This window comes from Dermacentor variabilis, chromosome 9 (genome assembly GCF_050947875.1).
Source record: "Dermacentor variabilis isolate Ectoservices chromosome 9, ASM5094787v1, whole genome shotgun sequence".
Classification (NCBI taxonomy): domain Eukaryota; kingdom Metazoa; phylum Arthropoda; class Arachnida; order Ixodida; family Ixodidae; genus Dermacentor; species Dermacentor variabilis.
The window spans coordinates 31,296,004-31,321,696 of NC_134576.1; the positions used below are offsets into that span (position 1 = coordinate 31,296,004).

The 25,693-nt window shown below is 45.1% G+C and overlaps 1 protein-coding gene across 1 annotated transcript in view; it reads left to right on the forward strand.

The window, feature by feature from the left end:
* Positions 1-25,693, forward strand: part of LOC142592570 (uncharacterized) — a 163,499-nt gene that overhangs the window by 118,775 nt on the left and 19,031 nt on the right. Inside the window, exons 8-11 of the mRNA XM_075704096.1 lie at positions 9,721-9,836; positions 15,176-15,309; positions 16,685-16,753; positions 19,002-19,175. Coding sequence (XP_075560211.1) covers positions 9,721-9,836; positions 15,176-15,309; positions 16,685-16,753; positions 19,002-19,175 — 493 coding nt within the window. The remainder of the gene's footprint in view (positions 1-9,720; positions 9,837-15,175; positions 15,310-16,684; positions 16,754-19,001; positions 19,176-25,693) is intronic.

Consider the following 25,693-nt stretch of genomic DNA (forward strand, 5'->3'; position numbering starts at 1 on the left):
TGCATTCCTTAATTATACACGCGTGCACCCCCGTGTCCTGTCACAGTACGAGCACCGATATGCTTAACAAGTGTACTGGCAGGCCTTAAGAGCTTTTTCGGACGTGTCTGTGTCAATTTTAGCCTTTAAGGGCAGTTAAAGACATGCATTAATTTTTTTCGGACGTTTTTCCGGCCCCTACGGAGTCCGAAAAATCGGACGTTGACTGTACAACTGACCAAGAGGATGCTTCAAATGATCCATGGGGTGAACGCGGGGCAGAAGGAGGATGAGAACAGAAAGGACCGACGCACCGAGGAATTAACGGGAAAGCAAGCGCGCCGCCGCCTCTTTGAAGGAGCTTGAGCCCAAAAAACAAAGTGTTGGCTGACGCCGAGATGCAGGTGTCCCACATCCAAACAAAAATAAACTATTTAAAGCAGTGAAACCCCACACTGAGATGTTGTGTAGGGGCTGAAAGTATGTCAGGACAGTTGAGGTTGACTTCCCAGCTGCTGAGAGAGAATCTTAGTTGTGATAGAGTTCAGGGTTCATACCGATGACCTTGCTATCAGTTGATAGATAGGATAGGATAGGATAGGAATAACTTTAATAAAGTGCCGGCAAACGACGATTTAACGAGTCGTGACGCTGGCCAAGCGTCGACCCGGGGTTATACTCTACTCTGCACTAGCCCCGTTGGGCCCGTTTGTAGTGGGTCACGAGGCTTGTGCTTTTCGAGCGCACCCCGGGCCTGCTGGACGGCCCATAATTGTGAGTCCTTGTCTGTAGACTGCAGTGCACTTTGAAGTTCTGGCGGGTAAGTCCTGGAGGTAGCTGCCGTCGGGAACCTGGCACAGTCCCACATGATGTGCCATTGGTCCGCCGGACCCGCTGCACAAACACCACACAGCCCACTCGGATAGAGCTCTGGGTGAAGCACGTGGAGCATTGCGGGGGCGAGGAGTGACGCGGTCTGTATTAGTCTTAGGATTACGGCCTCCTCCCGACTGAGTGCCGGGTGGGGAGGCGGCATTGTCCGTCGAGCTAAGCGGTAACACTTGGTTACTTCGGCATAACTAGTCAATCCGTCTTTGGTTTCGAACCACGACACGGAACGGTCACTCTCGGGGGCGCGGAAGATAAGCGCTCGCGCCGCCGAATGGGCCGTCTCGTTGTGGTTCGGTGAGGATGCACACTCGCCGGCGTACGCCGGGAACCACTTGATACGGACGGTGCTGCCGCGGTCTTGAAATTGGAGCTTGCCGATGATGGCGGCCGCCGGCGCGCATATTCGCCCCTTGGCAAAATTGCGCACGGCATTCCTCGAGTCGCTGAGCACGGTGCGACACTCGGCCTCGGTGATCGCCAGAGCGATGGGAACCTCCTCGGCGTCTGTGGCGTTCGTGCACCGCACGCTCGCTGCCGTTGTCTTGGTGCCGTTAGCCGCCGCAACGACCACTGCTGCGAAGCCTTCCCGCTTGTATTCCGCGGCGTCCGCATACCGGGCGTGCGGGTCTTGGGCGTGTTGTTCGGTGAGGGCCTTGGCCCGCGCCTGCCGCCGTTCTTGGTTGTATTCTCGGTGCATGTTCTTCGGGATGGGGTCCACGTAAATGTGGGCCCGCGCCTCATCTGCGATCGCGCACGGTTGCCGGCTGGGAGCTTGGGGGTTGTAACCCAGGGACGTCAGTATGCTGCGCCCCGTCTTGGTGGTAGAGAGGCGCTCGAATTGCGCGGTGAGCTGCGCCTCGGCTATTTCTTCTAGGGTGTTATGGACGCCGAGCTGCAAGAGCCGAGCCGTACTCGTGGTCTCCATTAAACCCAGCGCCGTCTTGTAAGCCCGTCTGATCAGCGTGTTGATCTTGGTCCTGTCAGTGACGTGCCAATTAAGGTAGGCCGCAACGTAGGCGATGTGACTGATCACGAACGACTGGACAAGGCGCACGAGACTGTCTTCACGCATGCCCGCCCGTCGTGTAGAGACTCGATGTATGAGCCGGATGGCGTCCATTGCCTTTGTGGTTGTTGATGGTCTCGTCGTTGCGGCCGCTCTTGTTGAGCAGCAGGCCCAGTACTCTGATCTTGGGCACCTCGGGGATGCGTTGCCCCAATGCAGTCACAATTTTGATGTGATCACACTCCCGACGAGGAGCGCGCTTCCGTCCCGGTCGAAGCGGTGTGAGGACTAACAGCTCGGATTTGGCGGGCGAGCACATTAGGCCTGTGCCATCAAGGTGCTGCTCGATGGCGGTAGTCGCCGCTTGCAGCTGTTGCTCGATGCTGGCGTCGGTGCCACCGACCGCCCACAGGGTAATGTCGTCGGCATAGATAGTATGCCGGACGCCGGCCCCCGCCACTGCCCTCGCTACCCCGATCATGACGAGGTTAAAGAGCAACGGCGATATGACCGAACCCTGTGGAGTACCCGTACTGCCGAGCTTGTGTTCGGCGAGCTTGAGGTCTCCGGCGTGCAGTTCTACCGTGCGGTTGGTCAAGAAGTCTAGAATATAATTGTAGCTCGTTACCCCCATGTTGAGTCTTGATACTTGTCCTAATATGGCTGAGTGTTTAACTTTGTCGTATGCACTTTGTAAATCGAGACCCAGAATTACTTTGCTGTCTTGTGTCTTGTTGTCGACGATTTCTTGTTTGAGTTGTAACATGGCATCTTGTGTGCTGAGTCTGCGCCGGAAGCCGATCATCGTGTCAGGATAGAGGCCTTCCTTCTCTAGGTATTCCTGCCACCGGTTGGCGACCACGTGCTCCAGCACCTTGCCCACGCAGGACGTCAGCGAGATGGGACTCAGGTTGCCGATGTCCAGTGGTTTGCCTGGTTTCGGAATCAGGATCGTTCTTGCCGTTTTCCACTCATAGCTCATATTCAAAAATAATTTACTTATGTATGTATCTCCTTTTCATTCGTATTTGAAAATGTTCGACTCGATTTGGAATGGGTTTTACCATTTTTTTCGCTATGCATTTTACTAACACCTTCCTTCTGCTTTCTTTTTAAATAAAATAGATATTACTCCTTACTATTCAAACTAGATTAAGTCATTTTTTTTAACATGCTTACTAGAGAGTGACAGCATCGGGCAACATGGTGTCAGCCTGTCTTGACGTAAAACAAAGTTCTGGTAGAAGTTCTGGCTCATTCAGGGAATTTTGCAAAGGTGCTCAGGGAAAACCGGGAAAAGTCAGGGAATTTGGAAATGTCAACTTGGTAGACACCCTGTAATTGGACCGAAAATTGCCTGCGCGGTGAAATCGAATACGAAACCAAACCGTCTTCAGACCAACCTTTCGTTGAGACCAACCGGGTTGTCTGGCTGCCCGCGCCGCCGGGAATGCCAACGTTACTAGAGCGTTGGGGATGGCGGGGCATCTCGCAATTTCTTTTGCAATTTCAGGGACGTGCCGCCATCTCGCGGCACTTTGGGTTTGTGCGCGCACTTTCGATGTTTTTTTTTGTCGTGGGTTGGCGTGCTCCCATCCGCTATCTACTTCTGCAAAATGATGAGCTCAGACGAAGAGGAAGAGATTGTTGGCATTTTACTCGCCACTTGTCTAGTCGCTTTTCAAGATTTGTTGCAGCGCAACACAAGACACAGACAAAAGAAGGTATAAAGCGACGACACGGCGCCATGTCGTTGTTTTATACCTCCTTTTGTCCTTGTCTTGTGTTGCGCTGTAACAAACCTTACTATGAATCCCAACCAACTATAGAATACTGTAGGTGCCATTTTGACAGCTTGGGCTCTCCTTTGCGTGCATTTTTTTTTTGGTGGCAATGCATTGACTCTGTACCTGCAGGAGCATTTGCCTAGCTATTTGTAATTTCTTGCGCAACAGCAAATATTATTTCACTTTCAAATTCTAATTCCTATTAAACTTCTTTATCTCAGGTACATGAGCCTGTTATTCCTTTATTACTTCAGTTTTTGTGGAAGCTTCTAGTTTTTAAAGTGGACTTTTATTTGCCTGCTTCATTGCAACTTTGCGTATCATTGTCGGCTGTCAAACCGACTAAAAGCTATTGCCCTCTGGCCACCATACTGTTGCTGTTGAGGACATAATCACTTTCACAAGGTTTCGTATGACTCAACACTTGACGCATAGTTTTTATGACACTGTGCCAAGCTTACTATCTTTGCACAGTGTCAAGAACGCTTTCAGCCGTCTACTTCGACGTGTCCAGTGTGTAGTCACACGGAACATTGCGAGAGTGAAATGTAGTTTAGTGTCACTAAGAGTGATCGCCCTTTAGAACACCACCCCTGAGTAAAACTTGCTTTTGTTGTGCAAGGTAGGCCACAGTAACTGATAGCATGCTCAGCATGCGTTCGTGGCCGAAATCTGCTGTGCATTTTTTAAAGTGGTGCATCGTTTTCTCTTGTCAGCTCAAAAAAGCTTTGCTTACACTGAATACCACAAGTGTGTGATCCATGCTAGGTTCTTAAAAATTCTTTTTCTTCCTACTGCTCGCTTCTTAGCCTATCTCTCTGGTCAATTTCCTGGTACTTTTGCTGTGCTGTGAATCGACTTTTCCTTTTCTTTTTTGACTGGAAACATCTTTAAAATTGGTCAGAGGGAATCGCTTGCTTAAACTGCATGCAATGAAAACATGTTATAGCATTATTGCTCATATCTTTCCAACCATTCTGCCCACTAGCCTTACTTTGGTATTGTTGTGTAGAGGAAGGAAGCCATAACTCATCATGCATGCATCACATAAGCAGATGGCATGATTGTGGTGCCACACATGACGCAATCAGATTTAAATTTAGGCTCACCCGCAGCGTTTAGTGAGGCGTAGCTCATCAGTACATTTGTCCATCGGAGCAGGAAGAGTTGCATTTGAGAGAGCTCACTATGTCATAGCAGGTATAATTTATCAAGCTGAAGCTGGTGCTTACTGGGAATTACAAGGCCTATAAGTCTCCAATTTTTGCAGCAATTTCATACTTTCTTGGCTATGACCCACTCGTGTTCGACGCGTACAGTCCAAAAATGTTGTGAGGAGATTCAGGCAGATAGACAGAGAGATGTCTAGCCCCTTAGACCACGGCAGAACATGTCTGTCCTCATAGAGAACGTAAGCCCTAGACCCCCAACCACGTACAAGTGTGGCAAGATCTATCGGCGTGGGGCAGTCTTGGGAACCACCAGTAGGGGGGTCATGCAAAACATATGGGCCAACTACGAATAGGAACACAGCAGAATTGCAAAATTACACAAGAAAGCCCCAAAAGCTGTAACATAAGCATGTAACCTTTCCAATGCGTGAATAAATGTAACTTGTGCATTTGATTATATAATTTTTGTACCCTAGTGCCCATACACCATCTGTTGCACTGACACGATGTGACAAGACAAGAATTTAGGTGCCTAAAAAATTTAGCCCCTCATTTGTTTTTCGAAGCAGATCTTGCTCTGGGCCCCCCGTATTTCGAAAACTGCCCAGCCAAGGTCTCCCTGTACTGCCTCAATTGTACATACCTGGCAAATTTCCCAAATTTGTTGTAAAATTCATGAATTTGGACTTGTTCTACAATTTTACGAACCTTGCATCAGGTTTTACAAGGAATTGCTTGTGTTCATGAAAATCTTTTAGAAGTGCTGATGCAAGGGCCAAACAAAACTGAAGAAAAAAATGCATACAAGGAAAAAATTGAGATGGTACTTGCATCGTGCCTTACTGGCAATACTAGGTTCTAAACAGAGGGCTACTTAATTTGAGAAACTATATTCAGACAACTTTCTGAAGCAGATTAAATCAGAAAAAGCAAGGTCACCAAAGAAGTCACTGCGATGTAAAAAAATCAACTTCTCCCGAAATGCAAAGCATTTATTGCAATACCAAATTATTAGACAGCTGCACAAAGTAAGGTTAGTCGTTTTACGAGCTGCATAAACTGCTGTAAACATTCGCGTACTAAGTAAATTAACAAGAACATTGTCATGTTCACACATACAAACACGAGCACATCTCACTCGATGACCGTGGACATCCACTGTCAGCACGCTAGCATGATGAAGAGCGGCAGCAGTGGCGAGCGAATTCCCCTTGGTGCTGCCTCTCGCTTCAGTGTGAACTAAGCACGTGAGAACACAGCGCACATGAAGCCACCAGCTATTTCAGGCCACCTAGCCCACCGCAGATCGCCTCCAAGATATGACATGTGCGGTCACCACAGCTGGTGTAAAAGAGACGTGCACTAACCTGCCCCCTTCCCCTTCTAGTGCACACCTATCTCCCTGCTCCCCTCCCCTTCCCTTGCATGTGTGAGAGGACGCACCCTCCCCATTTTTCTCCCTTGTGGACGTGCGAAGACACCAAGCCACCATCTTTCTCAGCTCACCCGCGCAGGCTTTTCCTTGCACTTAAAGCATACGGTGCGCAGGCTCGGTGTTGTTGGACTTGGAATTTATATGAAGCATCACTGCAACGGTAGCGATTCGACTGGAGTGTCCATGTAATTACTATTGCCATAAAATGCTGTGTTGCTTCCAATTCCCTTCTGTGCCTCGTTTGCTGCTCCTTATGTGCTGCGTGTAAACATAAATAATTGAAAAAATTGTGCAGATGCCCCACACTGTAGGAATCGACGCTATGCAAAGCATTTTGTGGGTACCTGGCTACCCACAAAGTGAAACAAGGTGTACCAATGAGTTCATGTAAATTTGATAGTTTTGTGTGTGTGTATGTCATGAGTGTACGTCTGCGAGAACAGCATGATGACAACCATGTTGTAAAGCATCGCGTGGTGGCAGCGGCCTGATGTCTATGCTGACCATTTGACGCGAGCTTATGACATTGCAATTATTGGTTTCTACATAAGTAGTGGACAAACATAAAGGAGACTACGTGTTAACAGTCATACATACCTACAGGTGTATCATGTGGCGTATGTAAAACAATGATGACATTTGTACTCCGGCAAAAAAATGTTAGGGCATTATTGAAGTTTGAAGTTTATTGTAATTTTGACAATACAAGATTGTCGTGGCGCCGGAGCAAAAGGCGAGACTATACACGCCTGACCTAGGCCCCTGGTGCCACGAGCACAGCAGACAACAGTGCAAAAAGAAATGTATACATATATACACATAATACACACATATACATACTTATATATACATGTATATATACGAATGACACAATGATACATACAATAAATCAATGCAACATAATAAGTATAAATAATGCAAATGAAGAAATAAAGTATGTACAGAAAGATACGGGAAGGCCAAAAGCCAAATGGGAACAAAAAGTCTTGCAAAGCAGAAAATTGCATATCAGTCGAAAAACAGAAAATCAATTACAAAAAACAGGTGTCAATTGTTGGAAAAATACAGTTTTTATTTCTTTCTGAATATTGAAATGGTTGAGGAATCTTGCATGATATCAAATAAAGCATGCTCATCATTAAGTAAATTAGGAATCTGCCACTGTAAAAGCTGATGGCCGTAGTTTGTTCTAGTTTTTACCTTTATAAAGTTCCTAGCTCTTAAGGTGTAATTAGTTGTGGTATTAGTATATATAGAAAAAAGTTCTCACAATTACTTATGAATTCTAAGAATGCTTTTTCGGATAACTTTTGTTTATATAGACTAGTGACACTCAATATACCATCCTGGTGAAAGTACTCAGAGGTATGTTCGTACATCGATAGGTTATGAATAATACGAACACACTTTTTCTGCAGTCGGAATAGAGTTTCCAAGTTACCTTTAGAAGTGACGCCCCAGATAAGTAGACAATAGTGTAATCTAGAATGAATAGTAGAAAAGTATAACTGACATGTAAGTTTTAAAGGTAACAGCGTGCGATGCTTATTGAGCATACCAATTAATTGGGCTATGTTACGTTTAATATAACTTATGTGATGCATCCACCGTAGGTTTTCATGGAAGAGTACACCCAAGAACTTGTACTGCAAAACCATTTCAAGTGGTTGCGATTGAAATATTAAAGAAGATGCGAACTTAACAGGCTTGTTAACAGCAGTAAATACAATATACTTTGTTTTTTTAACATTTAGGCTCAACTGATTAGCCGATAACCACACTGAAAGGGAATTTAACCAGTTGTTAATAAGAGGAATTAGAAGAGAGATGTTATCAGAGGAGAAAAAGACATTTGCATCGTCGGCATGTAATACAATATTGGGTGTTTCTGGTATTGCCACGATATCATTGATATAAAGCAGGAAAATCATAGAACCTATAATAGAACCCTGCGGGACGCTGTACCTAATGTCTGCTAAATCTGATTTTATGCTGTTGATTTCCACAAATTGGGAGCGGTGTGATAGATAACTACGCAGTAAGTCTAAAGCGATGCCTCTAATTCCATAAAAGGGTAATTTAGAAAAAAGTATGTCATGTTTAATTGAATCGAATGCTTTATTAAAGTCTAAAAATAAACCTATTGTGTATTGTTGGTTTTCTATATTGGCAACAATTTTATCACGTATTTCAAGTAACGCAGATTCAGTGGATTTACCCCTTTGAAAGCCATACTGATTCGGGGATATAAGGTTATGCTTTTGCATGTGTCCAGTTATTCTAGAATTTAAGGCTTTTTCAATAATTTTAGAAAAAACTGGAAGTATGGATATCGGCCGGTAATTAGTGATGCAATTAGTTGCGCCACCTTTATGCAAGACGACGATCCTAGCAATTTTCATGTTATCTGGAAATGTGCCTCTAGAAAACACAATGTTTGTTATGTCACAAAGAACATTGCATAATAAATCCGCCACTGCTTTAATTGGTGCTACTTTAATACCGTCATAACCACAAGAAGAGCTGTTCTTTAAATCGCTAATAATGTGTGCTATTTCTGTAGGTGTAACAGGACGAAGATACATAGTATTTTGCAAACTGGTGTTAATATAGTCCTTAAAGTTGTGGCTAACTTCCGAGTCAAAGGAGCCAAAGCACAAGAACTGCTGATTGAATACTTCAGCGAGGTGATCATGAAATCGGTACAATGTTGCACAATTTCTACATAGGATCCTATGTGAAAAGTACGGAGGAAAGTGGGCTGATCTCAGTAATAGTTCATTATAATGTAGCGCTTCAAAGCGCAAGCTGTCACGTTGACAGAAGGCAAGAAAGTGGTGCGTGGTGCATGTGCTGAGCATTTCAGAAAGCTGGTTGGCTTTGGAACTGGCCAGCCAGCTCCAAAGCCAGTTTCTGTAAATATATTCTGATTCTTACCCTGCTAAAATGCCAAACAGGGATTATAGTATTCATAAATAAATGCAGTCTAGCATGCACATAAAATTCTGCTTGCACAGAGCAGTGAAACGGAGGAGTGGTGCACAGTCGGCCATTTGAATATTCTTGCAGTTGGCGGCACCTCCGACTAGTGCCACATTAGATCCCTAATGCTGCATATGGTTGCTGTATATGCTCCGGAGCAATGTATAGTAACTCATAACGCATAAAGCCCCTTAGCGCCCCCTCACCATGCTGTGGTTGTCGATGTTGCCATCCTCTGATTGTTCGTGTTCTTCGCTGATTTCACCGCCAACTTGCTGCCTGTAGTCGTTCAACTCTGGGACCGCCATAACCTCCAAGATCGGTTGCCAAGTGCCGCCATATCTTGGGCATCATAGTTTTGCGCGGCACTGTCTTGTGCGATTTCGTGCCCAAGACATGCAAAGCATTGCTTGAAATAGTCAATTACTCTCACTGCATGACTGCATGCCGTTGCTCTGGTCCTCACAGGCAGCTGCGTTGTGCCGAGTTCCACCCGGATGGCGTGACAGTGGCCGTGGCTGGCAAGGACACTGCTGTTCGTGTGTATGATGTGCGCAACAAGCGCCTCCTGCAGGAGTATAACGGTGAGTCGGTTGCACACGGTGTACCATGTGTGACCACATTCGGCTAGAAACCAACTTTATATAGGGCCCCTCGGCGTGACTACAAACTTATTTTTCATGCCGGCATCCTTAAAAAAAGTAGGTGCCTGGACATTAAGCTATGAATAGAACTGTTCGTCATGTCCCTTACTTCTGTCGTCATCGCAGCTGATCTTGTTACACTTCTCTCCTCCTCCTTGCTATAGGTTATTGCCACCGATCACTTTTTTCGCTCGCATTAGCTGACTAGAGGAACGTGCCTCAGGTCAACCTATGTGCCTTTATCATTAAACTTTTCTCTCTCTATAAATGAAAGTCCTGCATTGCACAGGTCTAGGCACATGGTACACTAATCATGTGTTGATTTCGTAGATTATTCTGATATAAACAACTATTAGTAAGAGCAAGTAGGCATTACACAATGTAACACAGAGACATCCAAGCAAATGTGCATGTGTTCAAACCAGTAATCATTGGTTTCAAGCTGAGAGTTGTATGATGATGATGGTGATGATGCACCGTTAAAACATGATATGTATACCCACACTGGGGAATGCACCGAGAATCGGGTGCTTTTGTATATAGTAGTTCATAACGAAAATGAGCTTGAAAAGCTATAACTGCGAATAGTAGAGCTTTCTGTAAATGAAAAGTGGGACCAGATGAATGGTTGGTCAAACTGAAAAATAAAAAGAACATGTATTGCACAATTCAGAATAGGAGGAATTTAGAAAAATTACAACAAGAATATGGTAAGGAAAGTAGGAATTAGCATGGTATCTGTTTTGTTGCTAAATGAAACCACTCACTGCGTTAAACATGTCCCTTGGACTAAAACTCAGTACTGAGGGCCTAAAAGAAGGTATTATTCTTTCACTTTAATTCAACCATTGATTGAGTGAAATGACAGCTTCTTTTTTACTTCCGTTTTATTTCATGGAAAAGGACCTTAGCAGAATGGTAGTACACAACAAATGCTAAGTTTTTATCTACAGCTGGTCAGATATTTAGCTAGGCCATGTGATCGCTGACTTTTCAGTGTGCCAGGGCCTCACAACAAAGAAAACTTTCAAGACGGTCAAGGATCTGTCTGCACTTGACCGCCTCGCATGTTCGCTCCGGTGCGAGTCACTGGCGCACAGAAAAGCTGGTACTGTTACAACCTTTGGAGGGACACTTAATAGAAACAGTAAATGAATGTTAAAGTATGCTTTCTAAACCATGTTTTTGTTAATTCTGTGGTAATAGGTTCAGTATTAAGGAGAAAACAAGGGTCAAAGTTTCATTTTTTTTAACTTCATGCCGAAAGCTCATTGCCAGTACGTCACTGTGACTTGACAGGTCTCGGAGGCATTTTACCTATTTCAGTGATTGTGACGCAGTTGTCAAAACTGGCTAACTTCAGCCTTTGGCTCTTTCAGGATACAATGCAACCCAGTCTTATCGGTAAGCAGTTATCTAGGCCTAAGCAGACACTGTCAAAATTGATGATGTTGCGGCGAGCTGGTGCAGGGACTTCAAGGCAGCATCACCACCCATCCTTCATTTTTACTTCTTTTCTGGCTTAAGTCTCTTCTTGCGGCAAGAGTGGTTTATTGCGTAAGGCTTATTTACTGATATAGCTCAATTTTTTTTTCTCCTAAATGTTTCCTTAAAATAGCCATGCTCTAAATATTCAGAAAGTGCCGATGCTCCTAGTGCTATTGCAATTATACGGACACTCAAGGTGCTTTTTTCGCTATCGCCACTGCTGTGCCGTCCCGAGTGAAAGGCGCATGTGCCACAAACACGGCCAGCCCACTCGGCCCGTGCGCCATATTGAAAGTCACATGGTGTGCTGTGGGGGCAATGGCAAGCAATGGGCGAGCCAAGAAGGTTGGTACTTAATCTTGAGGCTTGATGCCTGCTGTCTTCCCACACGCCGAAGTTCGAAGTCACAGGATTGAGCCTGTGCTCCTCCCACGGCCTATCACCACATACGCAACTCACACGCCATGTGTTGGAGGTCATGTAATCTGCCACAAGTGCCACAAGTGCCAGCCCATCAATTAACTAAAGTAGTGCCATCTCTTGAGGTTTGATCCCTTGTGCCAACTCTCTGTTGTCCGCCCTTTCCCGTGCCTCAAGCTGCGCACCGTCTCCCTCTTAAACTGCTGCCATGACGTGACACAGTGCACTTGTCATATCTTTGTTTTTACTTGAAAGAAAAGTGCTTGCATGCTTTTAAGAGCCAGCATGACACATGATGCAGCCATATTGGCATACACAGTGTGCGATACCTCAATCATAAACGTGCCACCCTAATCAGTGCACTTCCACGTCTGCTGTGTATAATGAGCTGCCGTTCGTACAGCTGTAACAGATGTTACAGTAAAATAAGCCATTCCTGGTATCATGCATACCAGGAAAGGATTTGTATAGTGAAAAATAATTTAGGTCTGTCATAATGGCTGCAGAAACTTCAGTGGACTGCTGCACTTGTGTGTTTGTTAGGTGAATGGGAAGCTTCTAAATTGGTAGTGGATACTACAAGCTTTTATACCACAGGCTCTTCCCGTCAATCCCAAGTTGGTTGTGCATTTAGCTGTAAGTTGTGTCTGCGTATTTAATGTCTTTCAGCAAAATTATAAGCTTGCTTTATAAAGGTTGCGGTGAAGCCCTAAATAGCAAGGAAGCATTTTTGTTTTAGATATTTCCAACAAAGAAAAAGAAAGCGCCATCTGTCCTGTATACTTTTGTATACAGGCAGTTTGAGAAGGGAATCAGACGTTCATTAAACAGTAACAGTATACAAAGAAATACTTTCGTCCTCTTTGGCAAGCATGTACCACAACATAGCATTGTTACTGAAAAACCTGTCCAGTATATTCATACCAAAAGTGATAACACAGCTAAACCACGTAATGACTGTTAGAAGAAATGACACTTAAGTGAACCCGCTGCCGAAATGTCGCTTCGTCGTAAATGGCCACACGTCACACACACATCAAATTTGGTGATTGCTATCGAAAGCAAATAATAACAAACTGAAATACAGTGGAATCTCATTAATTAAAACCCGCTTATTAAAGAAAAAATATTCTGACTCGTCGAGTTTGAATTATCATGATTTCTGTAGTACATTTAGGTTCTTGTGTTACAGCGGTGTTCCTGCAATTTTGTTAAGTAAAGTAGTGTAACTCTGTGGCACCACGCACAAATGTTTTTGACATTGTCAGCTAAGCTTTAGAGCGCCACCTTTGTTCCGTTGTGTTCTCGTTCAAAGTTTGCATCAAAGCAGCCACACATTATATGTGTTCTGTCACCGACACCGAGTCTGCTGAGATGCTGAAAAGTGAACTAACCTGTATCGTTGCATCCAAAAGAAGCACGACGTGCGCTTACCACAGGAGAGGATGGCTGGAAGCATGGCTGTGCCACAACATGCTTGCCTCTGGAGAGCTTTTCTGCTCGTACCATGCGTTTCAAACTATGCGCAACTGCAACTAAACCTGAGAAGATGAGTGGGTGCAGTGAATACTAGCCTGGTGGGGCTCTGTTAACATACATTCCGTGCACTGATGCATCTTAAAAGCCTGGCAGTAAATGCTTTTAGGTTTCTTAATGTTGAAGTAAAACATGAAGACATTATTTCGCAAAGGAAAAAAAAAGGATGAGAGAAATCACGGTGAAATTGCCAGCCCTGAAGTCTATGAGGTTACTATGAGGGTGGCGATGCAGTGTTGTTGGTTGATCGTCGTGGAACGGCATGAAGTATAGCGCAGCAAAAACAAGGACTTGCGTCTTTTTGTGTCCTTGTTTTTGCTGCACTACACTTGGTCATTCTGGTTACCACCCAGCTCACATACCTGGGGTTGTCTGCTACATTGCAACAGTGTTGGCAGTGCCACCATCTACGTGGAGACATGGCAGAATGAAAAACGGAGAAGCAATGAATGCAGTAGCAACATGTTAGAATATTACACAACTGTTGTCAGTCTCATAGCTGGTAGAGGCAGTATGAATTGAAGTAAGCATAAGCTGTCTGGGTAAAAACAAGCTGTTGTGCTAGGACTCTTCTGTTTGAATCCTGCCATCAGACAATTTCATTTACGTCGATTAATTATAGCGAACGTCTTTATTAGCTGCTTTATCACCACTTTACTATATTGGGTATGTTTCAAACCTCTTTCCTAGGCCAATCCCGGAGGTAGTGCGCAGCCGCACCTATAGAACTGCATCATTTTCAGGTTTGAGCTCTGTTAATGTTTTGCACTTTTAATATTTAAGTCTGAGGAGATTTAAGATAAAAGGCATGCACTGTTGGTGTTTTACTTCATGGCATTTGTTTGTGGGTTGCCATTCTCAAAATTCTGAGGAATAATTCTGTCAAGAATGTAAGACCTGTTATAAGCAACTTTAGTGATAGAATGGTGTCGCTATATAGCCCGCATATACTGCTTGTCATATAGCATGGCATACCATACAGTCTACATATACCTAAATACAACTATATACAAGACCTCACGTTGGGAACTATAGCGATGGCGAACATTCGCTTGGAGGGGCCATATAATTTCTATCACAATAAAATGAATGCGGAGGTAGGGAGGGTGGTGGAGATGGTGCTACCTTTGTTCATTGAAGGGCTGGTAGCTTCATTTGTTGTGTCTTTCTGCCGACTCATTGTTACACATCGTCTGATCTGCTAGCTTTTGAAGATTTGCACAGTTCAAATTGGGAAAGAAGTGGTAGCATGTACATGACGTTTGCTTTGGGAAAAGTATGCACACTCCACGCTGCTGGTGTTTCTCATCTTGCCAGTGTTGCGACACCGGTGTTTGCGGTCATCGGCTAAACACTGTTCATGTATGCCTTTGGGCACATGAAACCATGCTTGTTTAGTTATCTAATGTTTGCTGCAATTTATACTGCCCATAAAACCAGGAGCCTTACTTTGTGGAATATTCTCACACCTTGCTATCGCATTCAATGCTTCGCCCTTCAAGCAAAACTGTGACTTCTTTAACTACTTGCTTTATATGAACTTTGCAATAATTTCAACTGATTTCATATTTCAACTAAGATCAGAATAATGGACTGTGTTAAATGTTCTTATTTCAGAAGCTTCTTTAAGTTTGCCATTATATATTTTAACTTCTTGTCACGAGAATGAGAATTGCTGCTGATTCATTCAAATGTTCAGTATTTCGCTCAAATTAAGTAAAGCTGGTAGTGGCTTTGTTTGCAAGCCAGTGTGGTAGCTACCTCCCTCTACGCTGTTTTGATGTCACTCTCATTCGTTTTGTCTTTTGCGTTACCGTGCCTGCTCGGGTGTGCAGCTCACGAGGGCATCGTGAACTCCCTGCACTTCCATCCGTCGGGTGACTACCTAGTGACTGGTGCAAGTGACTCACTCACAAGGGTCTTTGACGTGCTCAAGGGCAGGCTGCTGTACACACTGGTCACACACATGGTGAGTGGCAAGCCACAAATGCCAGCTGTTGTGACTGTGTGTTTGTGTGTGTGTGTTTGTGTGTGTGTGTGTGTGCGCGCGTGCGTGCGCGCGTGCGTGCGCGCGCGCTTGCATATAAATATTGCAGCCCAAAGGTGGAGGTGTGTGGCACAAACGTGAATGGGACGAAGAACTCGCATCCTCGCAGGGAAATGCTCACTCGAGGACCGCCACATGCGCAGCCTGCGGCACCCTGACAATGTGTGATCGGAATCAGAGGCCGTTGCAGATGCTACATGTTGCTTCAAATTTGTCTTCAACAAAGTGCTTTTGAAAGCGTGCATGTGCATCCCACAAGTGGCATCCTCCACTCTGCACACTCAGTCTCGGTGGCCAGTTCAGGAGCCGTTTGCTTGGCGTGTAGCTGTTCTTCAGCTCCGTGTCGTTTCCGGCGCGTGTCGACTGGCGGCCCGTCGCTTTGCCTCCTGGCTCACCACTTCTGCACGCATTGCATACCGCTGCATTCTTTGTAGAGCCTTTGCACTCTTACGCTGCTCTTCTGCTTGATACCTTCGAGGGCTCGTTGTTGGCACAGCTAGCATGGCATAGCCAGCGCATCCGAGCCATGTCTGTTTGTGGCGTCGACACCCGTACCAGTGAGGGGAGCAAGGAGAGGAGGCCTCTCCAAGTCAGTAGCCATACAGTTGCCAGTAGCAGTGTGCGAGCAAGCATGTGGGAAAGCGCGCGCACACGTGTGAGGCAAGGAAGGGCCAAGCCTATAGTGGCCAGTGACCGGGCGCACATCGGCGAGAAACTCTGTGACCTTGGATGGCCTGGCGTTTGATCTTGCCTCTGACTACGCAAAGAAATGCTTCGCATTTAGAAATACGAAGGGCCACCAAAACAAAGCCTTGGTGCAATTTTTCCATAGCAAAAGCTGTTTTCCTGCATTGCTTCCAGCTATGCATAAAGTTACCATAACAACAAGGCAATCACTGGGATAATTCGTGTCAACGAGCCATGAAAAGATGTCCTTACAAAGCGCTGTTGCTGTTAATGCTGACTCTGACAGTCTACTTTGGTAGCCTCTAATAATTTTTATTTAATGTTAGTCAGTGTATATATCTCTCCTTCCTTTTACAGGGCGTTGTTCAAGTAAAAAAAAATATCCTGCAACAGAAGGCTTGTGGAACTACAGTGTTTGATGTCAGGTTGAACTACATAATCTTCAGCATTATGTACTTCACCCTTTTGCTTTTTGATGTTCTTTGCTGTACAGAGTTGGTGACAAAAGTGTGGGTGCATTACCTGGCCGTTCGTATGTTAGCCCTAGTTTTCTTGACCAAGAACTATTTTATTGAACTATACTTTCTCACTTTATGTTTGTTATGCGCAGAAACCAGTGCACGCTGTTTGCTTCTCGCACGATGGAAACCACTTTGCCACAGGAGGCGATGATTGCCAGGTAATTTTGGCGCTTTTTATCCTATGGAAAGAATTCAATACTACCAAACATGCTTGAGTAAGAGGCATATTCAGATAAGGGCCACAGCTCCTACTTGGCAGGCCAAGATGTCATAAAAAAAATGTCCAGTGACACTGCACATTGCGTTAAGTGTCTTCGCAAATTGCTAGACGTGTTTTAAACTCGCAGACATATCTAATGGTCTGCATGGCATAGAAAACGCCTGCATTCACCGGTGTACTGCTGAACCGATCCTGAGCAACAACAAAAGCGAAAAGGACCAGACACACGCCAGGTGCATGGTCTGCACTTGTGCATGTCTTCACAGCGTTGAAGACATGTCTTTCTTTCTTCCGTGGGAGATAACCTCTGACAACATAGCAATTTGCCAAGACTATTAGTTTGATCCCAGGAATATCTGCTTACCATATGTACTCATGTGTAAGCTGCACTTTATTTTTTGTATCACTTCAGTGCGGGTTATACACGAGTCAGGCTTATAGCTGCACATTAAGACACTATATACCACTGCAACTACTGTGTAGAATATTGCAACAACTCGTGGCTGATTATAAACATTTAATATTCATCGCCACCTTCGCACTTGCCACTGTTGGACGAGTTCATAACATCAGCATGCTCCCAAAGCTGATCATCTTCGTTGCCATCCACGGCGTTTGATAGCCCCATGAGTAAAACCCGTTTTTCGATGGTCTCCGCTGACAATGAATGCCATGCGTTCAGGACCCCAACACACACTTGCTAAAGAGATGCTCTCTTCAGTCGCCCTGAAGTTTTTTCATGGCTGCTCACGGCCATCCGCTCGGGGCAACACTACTGAAATTCTGTTTTGAATGGCTGGTTTACACGAAAGTCAAGCAGCACGCTTGTCAAGCTACCTGGAATCATGGCCAAGTCCGTTCGAGAGTTGGACAGCCGGGTCTTCACTTGGTCTGTTAGGTCGCGGAATGATGATGGTGATGATGTGCAGTGAATGGTAAAAAAATGCCTGGCGCCATCTTGTAGCAGTTTGCGGCACTATAGGCCCTCATTGACAGACGAAACGTTGGTTTTAGGTGCCTTTACAATTTATTTTTTTCAAATGTTTGCATCCCAATGGGGGAGGGGGGTATATGTGAGGGCGGCTTATACATGAGTAAATACAGTGGTTATCTTTCTTTACAGTTTGTTTTGCCTTGGCTCAACCAAGCCACGGTGAACAAACCAACACGTTTAGCCCAATTTTTAGCTACCTGGGTCATCTTAGATGGACCACACACCTGTACCATGACAACTGTGGTGCTTTCAAAAGTGTGGAACACATTTTTTTGGATGTCCAGCTTTCTGCATAGAAAAAGGGCTTGTTATTTCAGTGGAATGGGTTCTGCTTCCCAAAGACCACTAGCACTAGGAGAATGCTATGTCCTCCTATGCCTTCGTCTTCACAGCAGCCTCAAGCTTCAAATTTTCTTTTTTCATATTCCTTCAAGATATTGGCATAAATGACAAGCACTAGCCTTCTTTTACATAAACACCATCACCTTTGTTGCACCCTGTGCATACCATAATCATTCATTTTATTTGCCTATACTTTTTCTCCTTTTATTTTTTTCCCTTTTCCTCCTAAAGCCCTTCTGTTCCCCATCTCCTTCCTTGTGCAGAGCAGCATGTATTCGCCTACATATTTGCCAGCAGAATTCTCTGCACTTAATAAAGAGCCTCCTCTTTTATGCAAAGCATTCTCCGAGTCGAGCCAGGTTTTTGTGTCTCATCCTATCGCTTTTGTGAGTCAATGAGTAGGCAACTGCAGCTGTCTGCAGTCAAGAATGGGAAGTAGCTGACACTTTGGTTGGCGGCCGCTTGCAGGAGAACCAGCCAAGCACGTTAAGTGGGAGCGATGTCGACGCCCGACCTTGAATAGCTGTGCAAAGTGAGCATCAACCTGAAGGTTTAGATGCGGTAGCAAAGTGTTCACAAGGAAAACATTCGTTTGTCGTCTCGCTACCTCAGTCTATGTCTTAAAGCACTAGGCAATAGCAAGGCAACAAATTGTGTCTCATGCCGTCGGGGCCCACTAGCTCAACACACGTCAGCATTTCGTGATGCAACAATTCGCACAATGCTTTGCATTACCTGCACATCAACTGCACTTGAGTCTGCCCCATTTTATTTCGGCTCGTAACGGCTGTCGGCAGTATAACTAGGTTCACACTGATGTTAGTGCAATCTTTCTTGCCACCGTGCATAGGTGTTCCTGTGGAAAACCCACGACGCCGATTCGGCTGCAGCGGAGCAGCCCGGCAGTGGTGATGCCGGCACACGGAGCAGCAATAGTGGGGAGCCAGCAGTTGTGACCACAACGGCGGCAGCCAAGCCGGTGGCTGCAGTGCGCTCCGTGGCACAGGTCTCCGCTCTGAATCAGGTGCGCACCGTCCTTTCTGTGCATTCAGCACTGCTGTAAATGCACTGTTGAGGCACTTGAAAGGAGTCAGAGTGGTTAACTGGACTGCAGTTGAGGACTCTGCAGTCTAACCCACTTACAGCAATATTGAAGTGCCATTAAAACCTCATTGTATTAACCAATAATTGTTATAACCAGGTTGCACGAGAAAAGCAGAGGGGACAAACTTCCAGACATTTTAATTAGACAGAAAGAAGTCAGAAAGAAGGTACTCGAAAGGAGTCAGAATGGTTAACTGGACTTCAGTTGAGCATTCTGCAGTCTAACCCACTTATAACAGTCCTGATGTACCAAGAAAATCTCATTGTATTAACCAATAATTGTGATTACCAGGCTGCACAAAAAAAAAAAGCACAGGGGACAAATCTAAACACCTTAATTAGGCAAAAAAAGTACAGTTGAACACAATTATAGCATTACCAGTTTTAACATTACTCAGTTGTATCAATGAGCAGCTGCCGCATTGTGAACATTTTTCTTTATGTGTGTTCCATGGTAAAATAGTCTGCTTAATAGAATGTTTCGACACTGCATTATTAGCTACAACAATTAAATCTGGCTACTAGGTGTTTCCTCTAAAAAGAAATAGACCAGAAAATCGTCAAGAAAAAATTGACAGAGCCCACCTCACAATGACTGTCGACAGTAATGTGTTTAGCATCAAATAAATACATATATCGACACAACATATTGCCATCGTTCTCCCGCTTACCACCTATACACCTGCAAATTGTTTTCCCACCGGTAGTCTATGGTCAAATGGGCAGCGCATTGGGCTCCTGTGCTGAGGGAACAGGGTTCAAGTACAACCATCGGACCAACTTGGGTCATTGAGTACGTGGTTATGTGTACATGTGCCTGTCCTCAACGAACCTCTTTCACGCAGACATGGGTCACTGTGGAGCGGGACTCGGTAGGTTCGAAGAAACACTCTTGACTCCAACTTGGAGCACTGGGTTTGTGCTACTTGGTCTGTGCCTTTCTTCGATAAGCGTCTTTGATGCCAACTTGGGTCACTGGGTATGTGTCACTGGGAAGTGCCACTCTACAATGATGAAAAAGATCCCTTAAATTTCCAATATGGTATCGAATCCACGCCACGAGGGTTCCTCAAGGACAGCAACTCGACGCATTAGCAGGACAATTGCATTAGGTATTTGCCGCCCTTCAATGAACGTCTCACCAACTTTGGTCACTGAGCGAGCGACAAGTCAAGGAACAATTCTCAACGTTCGCATGCACCGGTGCGCCACGCTTCTCATCTCGGAGGCCGTACATGGACTCCTTGGCAGCACCACTAGATGGCACAGCGTGACCAGAAAGAAGCGCAAAAAAGGAGCTTGGTTGCTGCATGGCGCATTTCTCTGCATGCATCACCCTGCCACACATTTTGGAAGCCACGCGCAGGTTTCGTGGCCGTGCCGCCGCTAGATGGCGCTGAGTGTTAGGGAAGTGCAAAAGGGGAATCCCGTTGCAGTACACATTTCATGCATAACACATTTCGACAGAGGTGATACGTTGTGTCCCTACAATGATGCAATGATGAACACATTACTGTCAACAGTCATCATAAGATAGGTTATGCTGCAACGTTTTTTAACAAACTTTTTTTTTTCAGAATATTTTGTGCACAAATTACAAAGAAAGTTCTGATTTTGCCGCAAGGACAAGAAATTATGACCAACAGATTGTCTGTCCAGGATTTTACCTCTCCATCACTCTGGCGATGCTACTGCAGTGGAGAATAACAATCCTGGAGAGCACCAAGTTAGCAGCTTCCATGATTGGCTAAGACCCGCTTAATATTTGTGTGCTTAATAGAGCTGGCGTTTGTGCCTTTGTATTCTAGCATGTCGCCTTCGCTGTTGCAGACATGGTCCTAAATTACCTTTTCTTTTTGTACGTGTGATGACAATGATTGAGCACATCTGCTTCATTTTCATTATAGTGTAGGAAGTCGTGACGGCGGCCCACGAGCCGTGCCGTCGTCCCTACATTTATTTTGGCAGAAGGGCAAAGGCGGCGAGCGGAGCACCGGCTGCGGTGACCAATGTAGCAAGCCGGCTTGCAGAACAACACTGCGTGTGTCGAGCTTACACTTCGAGCATGCGCCACTCAACTTTATTTTTCTCTTCCTTTAGCAGCCGGCTCAGAGCTGCCGACCACAGCGTCCCCACGTTGTGGCTGCGGCGGCCGCTACAATAGACTTCTTAGTGTCTTCTCATGTTTACCAGATGATGCTGATGTCATTTTCTTCCAAGGTTAGTGCAAGGCCTAGTGGTGGGGCAGGCCAAATATAAGTTAGAGAAAAACCAAAAGAATCCAGCAGCAAGAAGCGAATAAATTAGCTTTAGTAGAGACCAGCAGCTGGCTAAGTCCGGGCATAGGTAAGGGGAGGAATAAAAGCAGTCTTCCCACTGCACCACCTGGAAGTGCAACTTCCGCAAAAGAATATGACTTGCGCATCTTTTACTTCTCAAAAGGAGATCATTTGTTCAAGCAAGTAAATGTAAGTTGGCGTGCTTAGCTGCTAGGTGCAAATGTTCGATGGTTGCTATATCATTATATGGAGATCACGATTCGTCGACACTTTGTTTACTTTGTTGCTGATAAAAGATAGCAGTACCATTTGTCTCAGACTTACTTTTTCAACCGAAGCGATGCAGAAAATGCAACTTCACAACTCTCAGTGCACTCAGCCTCGCGTAGACAATGCACCGTACGATGCCGTAAAGGCCTTAGCGGCAAAATGGTGGCATGTATGCTGCAGCAGTTTTCTCTTCAAGCGAACTGAAACGCTTCATTCTCCTACCCGAAATCCACTCAATTTTCAACAATTGAAAAATAAATCGCAAGCTCTCGAACAAAATGGCTGCTGTGCTCACACTTTCGAAATGGCAGGTGATTGGGATCAGGCGACATTAAACCGGACGCTCATGTAGTTGACCTCTCTGTCTTTCCTCTCCTTGCTATCTCTCTCTCTCTTGAAAGAACTGTGACGTCAGATTTTGTTCCTTAGATTGGTATTACGCATGAATTAGGCGGATCTTTTCAATGAAAATCGCAGCTGCTGTAAAAACCAAAATATAGATTTTTTTTTTTTTTCAAAATAAATGTGCTTAAGTGCCCCCATGTCTTATAGCAAATCTCAGCTTGTCTTTAGTGCTGCACTCAAAAATGATGTGGTAAATGCAGAGAAGTGAACAGGAGCATGGCGTCACTCTATCATTCTAGGGTTTCCATTGACAGAAGGTGAAACGGTGCAACCGTTGACCAAAACTTAATTCTACAGTCACTGCATTGTTCATACTGACCTTGAAGACAATGTGGATGAATTTCTTTGCAGGCATTTCTTTACGGCAGATTCGATTTATTGCAAAGGCAGTTCAGTTTGCTCGTAAGCAGGTGAAACAGGCAAAGCTTAATGAAGCAAAACAGCTTCACTTATCGGCAGAGGGGTTGTTATCGCTTTGTAATAAGACAGCGGCAGTAGAATGAGTGTGTTGCTAATTTTTGTACATTTAGAAGGGCATTTAGAGACAAAGAAGGGTACATTTAGAGACAAAGAAATAGCGCGCGCATGCGATCGCATAGATGAGATGAATACATATATATAGAAAAGCATCAGTCATAGCTCTCGAAGTATAATATAATATAATATAGAATAGCTCTCGAAGATAGCTATTCCGGCGGCTAGCTTCCCACGCTATGCGTGCCGCCCTCGCACCTGTGAAAGCTTTTCCTAGACGCTAGATCTATACTATTCCTGCGCAACCTTGAGCGATCGGAAAGCGCGTTTTCCACGCCTGGCCGGCGGAGAGGGGAGGCTTCGTTCCGGCCGCGAAGCTCTCCACATCCCCGTAAGGAGCCTGGTGGTGGTCTCGCGCTGACGATGCCCTCTCGGTGAGCGCATATTTCCCCCCTCATCTTTTAAGAGATTCAATACACACAAGCATTTGTCTCGCAAACCAGATTTATTTCAAGGGAATTTTCCACGTCTCAATAATTTCTCTCGTCGTATTCGAGTGCTGATTGCCGTGTTATAGTTTGTTAACGGAGCTTCCCCTCAAGTCTAAATGTTGTAAGGCGGTTTGTCGTGTGCGTATCATGGCCACGCATGCTTATATCGCCTTTCCCTTTCTCTACCACGGTTGCGCTTTAAAACCACGGCGCTGCAAGTTTGCTTTCCTTTCCTTCCCTCTTCTCCGCCCTTAAACTGGCTCTCTTAACTACTACACGCAGAGGCAAGAAACAGCGCGCGCTTTAGATCCTATAGATGAGATGAATATTTACAATTATTATTAGGGTTATAATTATATTCGAGTGCTGATTGCCGTGTTATAGTCTGTTAACGAAACTACCCCTCAAGGCTAAATTGTAAGGCAGTTTGTCGTGTGCGTATCATGGCCACGCATGCTTATATCGCCTTTCCGTTTCTCTACCACGGTTGCGCTTTAAAACCACGGCGCTGCAAGTTTGCTTTCCTTTCCTTCCCTCTTCTCCGCCCTTAAACTGGCTCTCTTAACTACTACACGCAGAGGCAAGAAACAGCGCGCGCTTTAGATCCTATAGATGAGATGAATATATACAATTATTATTAGGGTTATAATTTATTCGAGTGCTGATTGCCGTGTTATAGTCTGTTAACGAAACTACCCCTCAAGGCTAAATTGTAAGGCAGTTTGTCGTGTGCGTATCATGGCCACGCATGCTTATATCGCCTTTCCGTTTCTCTACCACGGTTGCGCTTTAAAACCACGGCGCTGCAAGTTTGCTTTCCTTTCCTTCCCTCTTCTCCGCCCTTAAACTGGCTCTCTTAACTACTACACGCAGAGGCAAGAAACAGCGCGCGCTTTAGATCCTATAGATGAGATGAATATTTACAATTATTATTAGGGTTATAATTATATTCGAGTGCTGATTGCCGTGTTATAGTCTGTTAACGAAACTACCCCTCAAGGCTAAATTGTAAGGCAGTTTGTCATGTGCGTATCATGGCCACGCATGCTTATATCGCCTTTCCGTTTCTCTACCACGGTTGCGCTTTAAAACCACGGCGCTGCAAGTTTGCTTTCCTTTCCTTCCCTCTTCTCCGCCCTTAAACTGGCTCTCTTAACTACTACACGCAGAGGCAAGAAACAGCGCGCGCTTTAGATCCTATAGATGAGATGAATATATACAATTATTATTAGGGTTATAATTTATTCGAGTGCTGATTGCCGTGTTATAGTTTGTTAACGAAACTACCCCTCAAGTCTAAATATTGTAAGGCAGTTTGTCGTGTGCGTATCATGGCCACGCATGCTTATATCGTCTTTCCGTTTCTCTACCACGGTTGCGCTTTAAAACCACGGCGCTGCAAGTTTGCTTTCCTTTCCTTCCCTCTTCTCCGCCCTTAAACTGGCTCTCTTAACTACTACACGCAGAGACAAAGAAATAGCGCGCGCATGCGATCGCATAGATGAGATGAATACATATATATAGAAAAGCATCAGTCATAGCTCTCGAAGTATAATATAATATAATATAGAATAGCTCTCGAAGATAGCTATTCCGGCGGCTAGCTTCCCACGCTATGCGTGCCGCCCTCGCACCTGTGAAAGCTTTTCCTAGACGCTAGATCTATACTATTCCTGCGCAACCTTGAGCGATCGGAAAGCACGTTTTCCACGCCTGGCCGGCGGAGAGGGGAGGCTTCGTTCCGGCCGCGAAGCTCTCCACATCCCCGTAAGGAGCCTGGTGGTGGTCTCGTGCTGACGATGCCCTCTCGGTGAGCGCATATTTCCCCCCTCATCTTTTAAGAGATTCAATACATAAAAGCATTTGTCTCGCAAACCAGATTTATTTCAAGGGAATTTTCCACGTCTCAATAATTTCTCTCGTCGTATTAGAGTGCTGATTGCCGTGTTATAGTTTGTTAACGAAGCTTCCCCTCAAGTCTAATAAGGCAGTTTTCCTAGTCTCTAAAGCCGCTCGAGTTCACGCTGCTCCTCTGGCGGCCATTTTTCAAAGAAATTATGCCTTCCAACCACAAACAGCAAAAATCGACTGTCGCGGACAACACCAGCCCCTTTCCATATAAGTATGAGGCTCGGAGCAGGAGCTATGGCGCTTGAAAGTAACCGCTGGCTTGACGAACCAACCGACTGAGCTACCTTTCCGGGCAACATTGAAGGATCACGAGTTCAAATCACAAGTTATGTTCCTTTTTTTTCCCCCTTTTTTTTTCTTTCTTTTTAATGTCTTTTCCTTCATTTTATCACTGTACGTAAACCCTCCTAAAAAAAAAATTATATATCCTCAATTACGTGTGGCCACACATGTGCAGGTCATAAATACCAGGTTCTCTAGCCGAGTGCCATCCATGCGGTATAACCGAGCTCAGATTGGCCCACCTTGACTGATCAAATTGGGCACCACTGTAGGTTAAATGAGGCGTACAACTCCTGCGGGACCCGCCGTGGTTGCTCAGTGGTCAT